Source organism: Meleagris gallopavo, chromosome 10, assembly GCF_000146605.3.
Source record: "Meleagris gallopavo isolate NT-WF06-2002-E0010 breed Aviagen turkey brand Nicholas breeding stock chromosome 10, Turkey_5.1, whole genome shotgun sequence".
In the NCBI taxonomy this organism is placed as follows: Eukaryota; Metazoa; Chordata; class Aves; order Galliformes; family Phasianidae; genus Meleagris; species Meleagris gallopavo.
Window position 1 is genome coordinate 20,647,902 of NC_015020.2, and position 13,750 is coordinate 20,661,651.

Sequence of the window (13,750 nt, forward strand, 5' to 3'; positions counted from 1 at the left end):
GGCTGGGAGCGTCTGGGGGGCTCCGGGAGAACTGAAAATCAGAGGCGGCTGCGGGGAAACCAGATGTACAGTTCTGACTTGGAGTCACTCGTTGGGTGGAAACTGCTCCGGCAGTATGCGGGACTCATCCGAGTCAAACTTGTTTTTAGAGTCAGAGCTACTTTGATACTAAGTATCTATATTACAGGGGATTTAAATCTTAAATTCTCGAGCTTTGTTGAAGTTAACTTGTTTATGCAGATTCTACGACAAGAAATATGAAGTATTTTTGAAACTTGTGGAACATCAGAAAGAGTATCGCTCCATCATGAAAAGCTCCTAAGCCAGTGGCATCCTCTGGGAACGGCAGGGATAAATGCCTGCAATGAGGGTAAATTCATCTTACTGCACCGTCCATTGTAAAAATACAATTTTATCATTTGAAATGTCCATTGTTCTTGTTAAGGAGAAATAAAATGCACTCAATTCGCTATGAAGTACTGGGTGTTTTCTACCTGTCACCCATGCACACCAGGCACATGGGGCTATGCAGAATCAGAGCCAGCTGTGGATACCGCAGTGCTGCTGCTTGCAGACGGCCTCGCAGAGCAGCACAAGGAGCAGCGCCGCTGACTCGGGTGGATCTGAATCCCTGTGTTGTGCTTTGCACAGGTATTGCAAACGTGGTCCTTTTAGTGCCTGCTGCAGCTACAGCTGAGACATCATTTCCATTGGAATGTTCTGTTTCGTATTTTTTTACTCTGATTATGGTATATCTTTGGTGGCTCATACTTGGGCATTGTTTTTGCAGCTGTGCAGTCTTTCCTTCTGTTTTCTTGCTTCCTGCTCTTTTTTTCTGTCTCAATTCTTGCAGTATAGTGATTTTGCTGTTGATAATTTGAGCCATTTTGTCTCTTGCAAGTAACTTGTTCTCAGTGCATGTGAATCTCTGTGCATATGTGAGCCAGCTTGATATCGAAGGGTGAGGCTGTGCAGAGTTGCTGCAAACATGTTCATAATGCAGGAAATTCCTTCCACCCTGCCAGCTGCATCTCGGCCCTCAGTCCTGCAACAGCCCACCTCTCCATGCCTTTTCTTACCATGTTGCTTCACACAGGCTCAGCTCAAAACCCGTGTATCTGCACACTCACAGGCACAGAGCTAAGTCCAGTGACAGCAGGTACAGAGAATGCAGAGGGAGAGAGAGGTTTTCCTTCTTTAGACTTGCCTTTGTCTGTGCCTGGACATCCTCCTGGCTGCCTGCTGGCCAATCCTGGTCAACAAGAGGCTTTCACTTTGTTTCAGGTGATTTTAAATGCTGTGCTGAACAGTTATTCCTACAGGAAGCTGCAGGGCTCCCAGCATCAGCTCACGGCATGGCTGGCCGTGGAAGTAGAGGGGCTGGATGGTCTGTACCCTGCAGAAACATTTCACCTCAGAGAATACTGTTTTGATCTTGCGAGATCCAAACACTGCCAAGACCTTCAGTGAGATTTTCAGCAATTCTTTCTCTGCCCTTTGTCTTTTACTTCTTAATAAAAGATGCTGTTCTGTTTGGGGGCTGTAACTCTGTTATAGGTCGTAATGAGAGCCCTTCTTTTCTCCAGACTGCAGTTTTTGACCCTCCTGGTGAGCCTTTATTATGCCACAGAAACAACTTAAAAGGCCATTCCACAGAGTGAACATTCATAAAAATGGACTCATCCTTATACACTTCAACTGATAGCAAAGCCACTCTTTTCTATTGGCATAGGCTTTTATTCCCAGTTAAATGCAAATAGAAGTTAGACAATAACAAAACTACACTTAGAGAACTTGGAAAATAATGGTTTCTGGGGTTTACATGTTTGTAGTCAGCACTCAAAAACATCTGGGAATTTTTTTTAAAGAAACAATGCACTTCCTGCCTTATACTTTATGGAAAAGCAATTGTTGCCATTTCCAAAGTACCCATTGTTAAGAGAGAAGCTTTACAAGTTCAGGGACATAATTAAAGACAATGAAAGTTGATGGGAATAAAATGAAAAAAACCACCATAACAAGAAGAGTCTAACAAGCAAGAGAATAACTGTGACATACTGCTATATCATAGCATACAGCAAAGGGTACAATAAAATATGTCAATTGAAAATGTGTAAAAAGAAAAAAAAACAGTTGGAGACCAGTGTATTGTGAACAATAAATATTCATATATTTTAACATATCAATTTTAATATACAACTCATATGTAAAAATGAGGTTCACTGACTCCAAATACATAACAAATGTACAGACTGTACAGTGACAGATGCTTAGGCTTGTCTGGCGCTCTACCAGCATTTTTAACTTGTCACACTCAACACACACAGCAACTTCAGCAGATTTTCCATAAACTTCTTTATCATCAGAAATGTAGCCTTTATCTCTCCCTAAAGTAGTACCAAGGCTTGCAAGGAAAACACAAGGAGTGTATGGAGTCCACAAAGGAAACAGCCATTCATACTGACTTTGTTAGAGCTTAAGAGAACAGAGTTCACCAAAGCTGTATGCTTTGTGTAGCTTTAGACAAAAGACTTACACAGAGATTTGCCCACACTTCTTGCATGATCCTTATATGCCATTCTCCCCTTGTAATACTTACATTTTACAGTTGCATTTTTACAGTATTACTATCAGGTTCATATTGTCCAATTTTAAAATCAGGACTGTACTCATAGCAGAGCTGTAAAAATCTGTATTCCATTGGATATGTAATCAGCTGTGATAGCAGAAAGTACCAACACAAGATTTTGCAGAGGTATTATCTAACGTTACTTGTGTTACTTGAGACCTGGCAAACAGCATTTTGCTAAATTCTCAAATTAAATCGTATTCAAACTGAACCAAGACATGAAATGTCAAAGCTTAAAAGTTCTAAAAATCTCAACTGCAAGTTGACCAGCGTTGTAATTTTAGGTCCTGCTGATAGGCTTAGCCATTTTCAATTCAGGCACTTTGTATGAGGATAAGTTGGAGGCACATGAAGCATGAAAGAGTCTAGTAAATACACAATGGCACAGCCTTCTAAGCAATTGCACATCGAATCACTTGGCCATGCCAAATATCACTTGAGTCCTGCTTCAGTCTTTGCAGCAGAATGACAAATCCATCACATGCTGCCCCAAATGGAGGAGAAGCCTGTCACTGTTTGAGTTTGACTGAGAAATCAAAGTTTGAGTCACTCAGGATTCTGACAGCATGCTCTGAGCTGCAGACCTTGCCATATTTACCCCATTTGTTGCAATTTGCTGACAAATGTTTATCACACAAATGAAAAGAAGGGAAATAACCACCATGTCATCAGCTGTTCCAAGTGTTCTACAGAGAGGCCCAGGCATCGTGTCAAAAGGAGACGATAAGCATATGATTGTTCCAAAGGAGCAGACAACAACTCTTAGGAAAAAAATGCACATGAGACCACTCCAGGTGAAGATTCCTCGCAAGGCAAGAGTCAGGAACAACGGCATGTCATAGAGGTAATCTGCAAACTAAACATGCAGATGAGTTAAGCTCTGCTCCGTTCTGATCCATGCAGTTCTTTTGGTTGCACGAGTCTTTAAGCACTTCTAGATTCAAATCTCTTGAATGCAAAAACTTTCTGTGCTGTCCCAGTTCACCAAGGCAGGTCAGTTATTTTGCAGTATCTACAGGCACACTCCTAAGGCAATCCTCACTTCCCCAGCACTTTGCATAGAGTATTATGCTTGACACTTTTGGAAACTGGTCCTTAATGGCTGACTTGAGTATACATGCTCTCTTTAAAGTCTGACATCAAGTGTATGCTATCAGTACATGAAAAAGAGGCCTCAAGTCTCACTTTAGTGTGGATGGGAACCTGAGTCATTATCAGAATCATTCCTGCTCATTAATACTAATTTGCTGGGTTGGAAAATAACATTCTCAAGCACAGTGCTTAGTTTAGTCCACAGATTAAAACAGACTCCACAGTCCTGTTTGGGCCCCCCACGGGGATTTGACAGGATGGGAAGATTTGCTTTGGTGGTATTCTGCACGCTGTCAAGAATGGGTCTCATGTGCCTCCAGCCTGCATCTTTCACATCACTTCCAGTACCTGTCACGTCCCTACACCATCTGGGATTCCAGCTTTAATGAAGTACAGAGCCAGTGTAGACTGTTTGAATTTGGCAATACCTCAGTAAAAAAAAAAAAAACAGCTGCTTTCTAAGCTGGGATCTGCTTTGGAACAAAAGACTTAGATGTAATTTAATCTCCTGGAGTTCAAATATGAGTTCAAATGTGGAAGTTTTACACTGACTCTCTCTAATTCTGCTTCACTTCCTAAGAGTCATCTTGCACTGCCTTCTCTTTCCTGCTAGGATGACTGCAGAGTGATTTCTCTGAGCTAGAAACTCTTGAGAAGCACCATTACTAGAAGATGCTGACTCCAGCAGCGAATGTTAAGACCTCCCTTATAATATCATCAGTGAGTGTATAAAAAGATAATTCACATACTGAGACAAACCAGCTTTCATTGTTGAGTCTCTTGCAATCCTCTGTGTGTTATGCAGTGCTAACTACATAAATGTAGATTCAGAAATACTTACGGGTCGAGGTTGCCCTGAGAAACGCTTGTTGTACGCTCTAATGTCGTGAACAATCTGTTTACTTGGCTTATCGTGTAGCTTTTCACAAGAGATGTTAACCAGAACCACCACCTTCATAAGAAAAGAATACAGGCATTACCACTGTGTATTTTAATCTTCAGTATAAAGGATAGTGTTTTGTAGCACGTCTCTTCATAGGCTCTCTATTACGAATTGACCTTTGTACAGTTCCAGCAGTTCCACAACAGCAAGAACATCTTCCTTTTATGACCTGCATCCAAACTGCCAGTACAGCAGGCAGGCTCTGGCAGCGGTCAAAGGAGATGAGGGAGTCCCATGTCCTATATTGCTTTTTACGGAATGTTATGCCAGAGATTCAATAAACTATACAAAAGTAAAATGCCAGAGGCCTGTTTAATATTTGTTGCCTGATAAGATGTGTCAAATTATAAATGTGATTGGCTGCAGAGCATTCAATTGTAAGTGAGTTTTGAAATGCAATGGAAAATTAGAGGATGAATAAAGTTGATCCTAAGAGCTCAAGCTTGTCATTTTCTATTTATCGCAATGCAGATGTATGCAGGGGAGATGTCTTACCTTCTGTCTGCAGAGAGGGCAGATTATTGCTCCTAACCAAGGACTATGTTTCCAGTATGTAATTAGACAAGAGCCTACAGAAAAAAAAGTTAAGATGCATGGAGTATATTCGAGGATATTTAATGTTTATAAAAAGTTATCAGAATTAATACGCGTTCTTTCTACAGTTGACTGCAGAAATGAATGTCATTCTTTGCTTTCATTTTAAGATGTGGTTTTACTCTGCAAACTGTAAAAACGGAGCTGTAGATCTGTGTTGCTATATACAGCAACATGGAACTTCCCCCTAACAAAGACTCTGAGTATCTTAGTATCTCATTCTTTCAGCTTCCTTGATTGTGGATGAAGCACTCGGGAATACAAGTGCCCTTCCAGTATGTGTACATATATGTATACACTGCACAGTGCTATGTGTACACTGTGGAAGAATTAATTAATGCATTCTTTTTGATTTACCAGAACAACTGCTAACTAATTTCCAAATGCAGTGCCATCTTAACACCAAGCTCTCAGGTGTTGAAGAGGGCAGAGTCTGAGGACACTAACATTAGCCTGTGCATGTACCTGATAGCAGTGCTTGACATACATGAATATCAGTGCTGGTACTAATAGCAAAAACAACAAAACAGAAATAGCATCTAATCAGAAGTAGCACAGCTTGACTTTCAGCTCCCAGTTCAGTGTGACAGTCAAGAAAACGTATCTCTTAACATGTAAACTGATCAAATTTGACAAAGATCACAGTGAAAGCAGCAGTGGAACACTGTGTTGCCATTTTGTTGGAATTGTTTTATTGGATTGAACAATGGTGTTTGTTTTTGAAAAAAACAACTAGTAAGTAGCTTAAGAAGTATTACAACAGGAAGTCTTCAGGAGCCCTTACTGCAGCATTTTCTGTACCCAGACTTTCTTTTGCACTGTCATTGAAAAGAAGGATTTTAGAGTCCAAAGTCAAGTATAAAAAATGTCCATGCTGTCAGTTACCTCCTAAGGAGGACATTCCTATATTAGGGATGATACATTTGCCCTAAGGATATTTTCATGAACCTTGCTCTGACTTGTGCATTGTATTTTTATTTGAGTGCAAGGTTTTTCTTTCTGGCTCTTCTAGTTTGTTTGCACAGACAGAAGTTAGCTGGGCACACGGCTGCATTTATATCTAAATCCTCATGTGGTATGTATAAACTCAGTCTGGCAACCAGCTTCAAGCCTTTGATTGAACTTTTGCATTTGACAGCCATCATGCCTGACTTCAGGAACTGCTTTGACCCTCTGGGTCCAGATCCTGTATCATGATCCACACAATTGTGCCTGTACTCAGTCCCAGTGATGACAACGGGGTACTAATGGATCTCATAGTTCTTTGAGGGCTTTAAAAATAGAACCGCGTGGAAATTAAAATTTGCTACATGCAAAATCCTGTGTTTAGTGGAACAGGAAGGGAAGGACTCCTCTGAAGTTGACCTATTTGTGCTTCAGTGCATTTTTCATAAAATGGGCAAAATCCTGTTTTAATCTAGCCTGCTACACAACCTTCTGAGGGAGTCCATAGGTTTTTCTAAAATACCTTTGAGGTTTTTGTTAATTAGAAAAAAATAATATTGCACAAGGATCATTTTTCAATTGAACTTCCTGAGCATATGGTTCAAACTGAAGCTGAAAAGGAAAACTTCAGGACAAACTGTATGAATTACTACTAATAATAAAATCAATTGTTTTTTTTTTTTATTAAGCCCATACTAATCTTCTTTAAAAGCTCTGGCTTGACCACATTTTTTAAATAAAACTTTTACCGGAGTGGAATTTATTAAAAGCGCTCAGCATTACCTTAGCTCTGTTCCATGGGGCATTGGGAGAAGTTTTATTACTGATTTCAGTCACCACAGACTTAAATCTATGCAGAATGGTTTTGATAAGCTCAGTGTAAAATTTTATTGGTTTAAGACATGAAAACAGACATGTTACGCTTCTACTACATCAACGTAGTCAGAGCATGGATAATGCACTGCACTGGAATTTATGCTTCAGAGTGTAAATGATGATGTATTTGGGGATGTAAAGCCTATTTAAATAGATACAACTAATGATAATGTATACCCAACTTATAGATGGTACTTCTCCACAAATCTCAAAATAAAAATAAAGCCCAAATCATTATGTCTGTATAGTAACTGTTGAGTCACAGCATGAGCCACTGATTGAGCACCTGGGGAAAGGCCCAGTCAGCCCTGGAAGCACAGGTGAAGACAATTCAGCCGTGGGACAGGAAGGGGTGGAGCCTGGCTGCACCTTTTTTAGACCTCATTTAAGGGCTGACTGCCCCTAGGGAAGAGTGTCTGATGGGGGAGCTTTCTCTTGTGGAGTCTTTCCTGTTAGCCTGGATCCTTGGACATGGGTGAGTACCTTTCCTTTGTAATACCATTGCATCTATATTAGTCCCTTTGCTGTAATGCTTCTTTGTCACCTTTCCACCGTGCTGACCTTTTTGATTGTAATAATGTCATACTCACAAATGGGAAAGGGAAAACTAACTAGGCCAGAGAAGGAGGAAAATTAATGACATCTCTCATCATGTTTATCTTTGTATTTGAAACTGTAACTTATGCAATATTATTTGAAACACGTTTGGAGGCTATAAGCTTGCTGTTTCTTCTGGAGCAAGTTTTATTTAAACTATCCTTTTCCTGCGTGGTAGGAAACAATGCGTAGTAATAAAAACATGAAAAAAGCTCAAGTATTAAATGGTGTCATGCATGTTGTAGATGGGCCCTACAGTGTGCCTGATCTGTTGTGGTTTCAGAGGACAGAGGTATTAGCAGTGTTGATGAGGGGCTGGTCTGAGAGAGCATTATTTCAATCTAGAAAAAAATGTCACTTCCTCAAGACAAAATTCATTCTTACTGCACCAACAGGTGCAATATAGAGCCTTGTTTTCATTTCTGCTTATGTCTTTTTATAACAGTCTTACATGATGAAGAAAGTGTCAATAGCTTGTAACTATATATTAAACTTGCTATAAGGTCTTTGAAAAGCATAGAAAAGAGCTTTGTTTTTGCCCAGTGCATTTTGATACATTTTGCTGCTGGAGAATCAGATATTACTGACTCCAGCAGTCTGTGTGACCTTCTGCCAGAGTTTACCGATGTTGTGCTGCACAGGAGCACTGAACTACCTTCAGTGGCAGTTTCAACCTTATTAGATCATAAACTCCAGTTCTTTACTGTCACCCCCTGCAGTGGTGACGACAGCATTCAGCAAGGAACTTGATAAGCAGCTGGTAAGGTTGTAAACTTTGCCTGTAAACTCACTGGAGTATGTATGTCAGAGGTCTGAGAGAAACTAAGTTCATTTCCACATACTTGAATACTACCAACTGTTTGGGTTTCTAGGCCTTTTAATTATTCCATGAGTTTGTGTTGTAATCTAACTGTATCTTAGAAAATTGTTACTTTTTGTCTTGTGACTTCCTGGGCATTTGAAAAGTGGCCCCTCATAAGTATGAAGGCAATAAACAGGAAAAGATACTGAATACTAAATTTTCTCCTGGTGATACAAAGATTAAACTTCTCTTGTTATTGGTGAGGGAATTTACTTCAGAAATCATAGAAACATATCCTGAGATGGAAGAGACCCACAAGGATCATTGAATCCAACTCTTGGCACTTTCCAGTACCACCCAAAAATTAAATATGTCTAAGACTGTTGTTTAAAGGCTTCTTAAATGCCAGAAGGCTTGGGGCCATGGGCACTGTCCTGGGCAGCCTGTTCCAGTGCCTGACCACCCTCTGGTGAAGAACCTTTTCCTAACCCAGCTGACCCTCCCCTGACACAGCTGTCAGATCCTGCTGCTGTTACAGAGCAGAGATCAGTGCTGCTTCCTGCTCCCCTTGTGAGAAAAATGTAGGCTGCCATAAAGCCTCTCATCAGCCTCCTCTTCTCTGGGCTGAAAAACCTAGGGACTCAGCTGCTCCTCATAACTTTAGTTATTGGGTGAAGTGCTTAGAATGGTTCTTGTGCAGGATTTCATATCTCTGTGGAAAGTGTGCCGCATTTAGTAGCCTTTATAAGCACTGTAATTTCAACTCAGAAGACTTACCACAGAATAGATGTCCACAGTTGGTTTCTACTGGGAGAGTCACTGTTTGGAGACAGATGGGGCAGCTGAAGTCACTGTGATTGCTAGGTTGCTGAACTTGGAGTGATTCCTGAAAGAGAAGTAGTGCAGTCTTCAGTAAATTACTATTGTGATTGACACACTCAGTTCAATAAAATCATTTATTATGAATTAGCAAAGAATCACAGAAGCTTAATGGACATGTTGGCACAACTAATAGTTATCTCAGCAGATAGTGAAAATTAGGCAAGGAAATTATTTCTGTAATCCTACAGAAAGGACTAGTGTCGGAGGTAACTCAAGTCTAGTAGAATGACAAATGACCTCTGGGCAAATATCTTCTGACACAATGTTATCTAAGCTTCATAAGCACTGAAAGTTCTGTATTTTGCTTTCCTATGCAGTACTAATATAGATTAAGTGAATTATTTCAACTGATATAAGCTGTAATAGTTTATGTCAGCTGAGGAACTGCTTGGAGTTCCCAACATGTGTGTCTGTAAACATATTACATATGTATAGACATCCATATATTACATAAACTGATTAGGTAGCTATGCTATTTCAGTAAAATACTAACACACTTTTCTTTGTGCACATTCCTTTGTCTCACAACAAAGCAAATGTGTTTCTGATCATGTAACAGATCTTGAGTTGAGGGAAACCCAACATTCCCAGACTGTAGCTGATGGAAATTGTGAGCAGCACTCTTGCCCTCTGCAACCTCAACAAGTTAAAACTACTTGTGTATTTTGTATTAGAATGTGTTGTACAGCAATTAACATGCTATATGATTCCTAGGGGATGAATGGTTATAACTTTTCCAGATGATTCATCTTCTGCTGACTTAACGTGGGCAAGTCTACAGAGCAGAGTTTGTGCTATTCAGAAAATGGGAAAATTGAATGTTACTGTGTTGCTGTATGATACCAGTTCTGCTGAAGTAAGCTCCTCATCAGCCAAGTGTTGAGAAGCTCTGTGCTCAGAGCATGAAAGTTAGGGCTTTATGAATTACAGCAGGGAAACAGGCAGTGATCCTCTGATAGTGACACCCAATGAAGAATGTCTGCATATACAGATGAAGAAAAATCATTTGAATGTCAATAAGAAAAGACTTTCATTGTCTTGTAATCTTTCTCTTACTAAATGAAGCAATGTGGGAAACTTGTCCAGCTCTCGTGATGTGACTGACAGGTGTTAGGTTCCATGAGAAGAAATAGGCATTTCTTTATAAAGATAACTAAGCAGTGACTGTGCTTATTATGGATGCTGTAAATTTCTGAATCCAAGAGGTACCGGGCATCGAGTGCTGCTAAATACAAAGGTGGTACTGCTGACTGAGGAAGTTAGTGAACAGTACATTGCTAGAGAATGAAAGAGTATTCTGGGGAAGCTTCATAAAACTGCCTCTTTCTTTATTCTTTTGTAAATATCCACTGCAGCACAGAGGGCTAAGTTGGCTGGTGTGACCTGGTAGGACACTTACAGAAATCAAGTGTTTTGGGTCACCTTCAACAAAGATGTCAGTGCCTTATGCTTGTCCCAAGTAGATAGGCTAGGAAAAACAAGTTGAATCTTTCATTATTTGAATAGATTTTGTGCAAATAATCAGTTTTCTGATGTATTTAGCTCAAATGATTGAATCTGTGTTTGAGATGGCTTTGTGCTGATTATAAGAGGACTGTCCAGATGGACCTGAGAGAAGACAGTCAATATCTGATACAGACATTTGTGCCAGAATAAATTTCCCCCTTCCAAAATCACGAGCCAGCCTTGGAACACTTCAATTGAAGACTGAATTAGAGATTGAAGCAGTGATTATAGCAGCTAGCATTTTGTGTCTTGTGCCTGTTAGTTCATGACGGCACTAAATAGTTGTAACAAAATACAATGTTTAGTGTGACTGGGCCCAAAATAAAAGACTTCTAGGGATCTTCCTCTCATACACTAATTCAACATGTAATCCAGAAACAGCAGAATTAAAACTGTCACTTCTGCTAACATTTTAGGCAGCTTTAGGTTCTGCTATAATCAGATCTTCGTGTTTATATTCTTTTGTGAGCACCACAGGTGTTTTGGCTGTTGGGGTCGAACTCTCCATGGAAGTACCTGACCAGAGCTCAGGTTTTGAAGCCCTTCAAAACAGAAGTTCCCTGTGTGTGTGACAGAGTCAATTTTTCTAGGGGGAAGGAGAGGGCAGGGGAAGGAAGAGGTAGTATCAAATTTGGATACAGCTTTTGGCTAAAATAAAAAGTGAGCATTTCAGAAAACTCTGGTAGATCAAAATCAAGCCTGTATTACTAACATGTTGTCACTAGACTTGGTACAGTTTCATACTTGTATGTAAGAGAAAAACACGAAATCACAGAGTAATCATATAGTTGATTATAACGCCAGAAGCTCCTAGGTGTAAAGACTTTACTTCTGCAATACAGCTCAGCTCACTGTATCTTTCAGTTTTCCCACAGCAATGTTTCACGGAGTCAGCATGTCTGAAAACAAGGAATTTAAGTGGAAAAAAGCAATTAACAGAACTGCTTCCTGTGATAGGTGAGCAGTTGCTCCTTGCCTCGGTTACAGGACAACTGAGATGATCAGTGGTGATACATTGGACACTTCATTATTTGACAAAAAATATTAGATCACAAGTAAAATAAGAATAAGATGTTTTACAAAGAAGAATTTACCTGTGCACACTTTCCAAAAGTAATTTAATGATTAAAAATAATAATACTTCAATGATTTATGTATAACCATTATAATAAACACTTCCTGCCTTGGTTCAGAAGATGCACATAAAATTTAGCTTACCATTCCTCTTTGCAGAATTGTTTGAGAGGAGCTCAGTAAGTTGTGCCAGCTGTCAGTGTTATGGTGTGGAATCATTCATGCAGACCTGCTGGGTGTCATTGTCAATTATTAACTTACTTGCCTGATGGCAAGAGTCTCTCAAATGTTCTAAATAAGGTTATGAAGGAAATGTGAGGGGGTTTTTTGTTCCCTTCAATAAAGCAAGTCTGCTTTAAAAAAAAATAAAAAGAAAACAGGGGTCTCCTGGGGAAAACAAACAAAAGCAACTCTAAATTTTCCTCCCAGAAGATATTTAAAATGAACAAAAAGATACCTGAATGCAATAAAAATATTGCATTACTATTTTTAAATATTAACTGGATCAAGGGCATGCTACAGGTATTTTGATAACCTGAAAAAATAGCAGCCTATCAATGGTGTGGACAAACGATTAACTGTAGTACTATTGTGAAAGAGGCTTAAAACTTGCCAGACACTTGCGATACTTTGGTATTGCGGAAGTGCAGAATTAGATTGAGTAACACAGTATCATCCAATGAAGCAAGTAAAATGTAGAAATTAAGCAGATCTAACTTGTTACAATACTTTTGGTTTATCAGCATATATACTTCATAAGGTATTTATTCTTTGTCATGCTCTGCAGCCTTTAAGAAAGGCTTGATTTCTACAGAGATATTCTCCAATTTACTGAAGCAAAATTAATAAGGAAAGGCCTTGGTTTTGTGCAGCATTTACCACTCTGATCCTGATTCAAGAAGGCACTGAAGCACGTGCCTAATTTTAGCCCTTAAGTAACACATAACCTCTTATGGAGAGGTTGAGTGGGAGTCAGTAATATTGGAGTAGAAATAAACTTGGTACAAAAATAATGCCTCTGGCATTCCTGTTGAAGCATTGATAAGCTAAACAAAACACTTTTCAAAGACTAATAACCGGATGGGATTTGTAGCATAAACAATGCTCCTTGTTAGTCACCAGTCCCTAGGGCATCTTCCTCACTCTGTTAGAGATAAATTGGCAACAAATGAAATACTGTATGTGATTTCCTGCCCTGGGTATGCATGCATGCTTGCATGACAGTGTGATAGCTGTCATTTAGTATTTATCTAAGTATGTATACAAATCTACAGTGTGATTTAATTACTTGTTGAAGGTGCCAGACTAACAGATGCAGAAGCCAGAGCTGTTGCTTCTTCCAGAGAACTGACATGGGGTGAGTAGTGGCATCCTTTCCAGGCTGTTCTACTAAGGTGCTTCACCCCAGTGGACTCCCCAAGTATCTGAATGTATCTCATTTTCTCCAACCTTTTCCCAGCTGCTCTTCTCTGCTCAGCATATTAAATCCATAAAGGCTGATAACAAGAATGTCAGTTAGTTCTTGGAAAGTCTTTTTTTTTTTTCAGACAGGAAGGTTATTCACTGGAAAATCAGTTTGAACACACTGAATTATTTTTGCTAGCTCACACAAGTATTTCATTACAACTTACTAAAGAAAGGGTTGGGATTGTTTTAATACCAAAATTCCCTTTGACAAAATAATAGCAAAAAGACTGGACTTCCCATAAGGGTGAAATAAACCCAGATCTCCTTTTACCTGCCAAAAGCTGTATGCATTTGTGCAATGTCTCTTGCAGTTGCTTATTTCCTTACAGACAGGCTGTTCTTG

The 13,750-nt window shown here is 39.5% G+C and overlaps 1 protein-coding gene across 1 annotated transcript; it reads right to left on the reverse strand.

The window, feature by feature from the left end:
• Positions 1-2,146: 2,146 nt before the first annotated feature.
• Positions 2,147-12,191, reverse strand: LOC104912430 (E3 ubiquitin-protein ligase RNF170-like). The gene is made up of 5 exons (XM_010716067.3): positions 12,085-12,191; positions 9,256-9,364; positions 5,160-5,233; positions 4,563-4,673; positions 2,147-3,485 (listed from the first exon to the last, which is right to left on the reverse strand). The coding sequence occupies exons 1-5, from the start codon at positions 12,157-12,159 to the stop codon at positions 3,180-3,182; spliced, it is 675 nt and encodes a 224-aa protein (XP_010714369.1). The 5' UTR covers positions 12,160-12,191; the 3' UTR covers positions 2,147-3,179.
• Between the last annotated feature and the right edge of the window lie 1,559 nt (positions 12,192-13,750).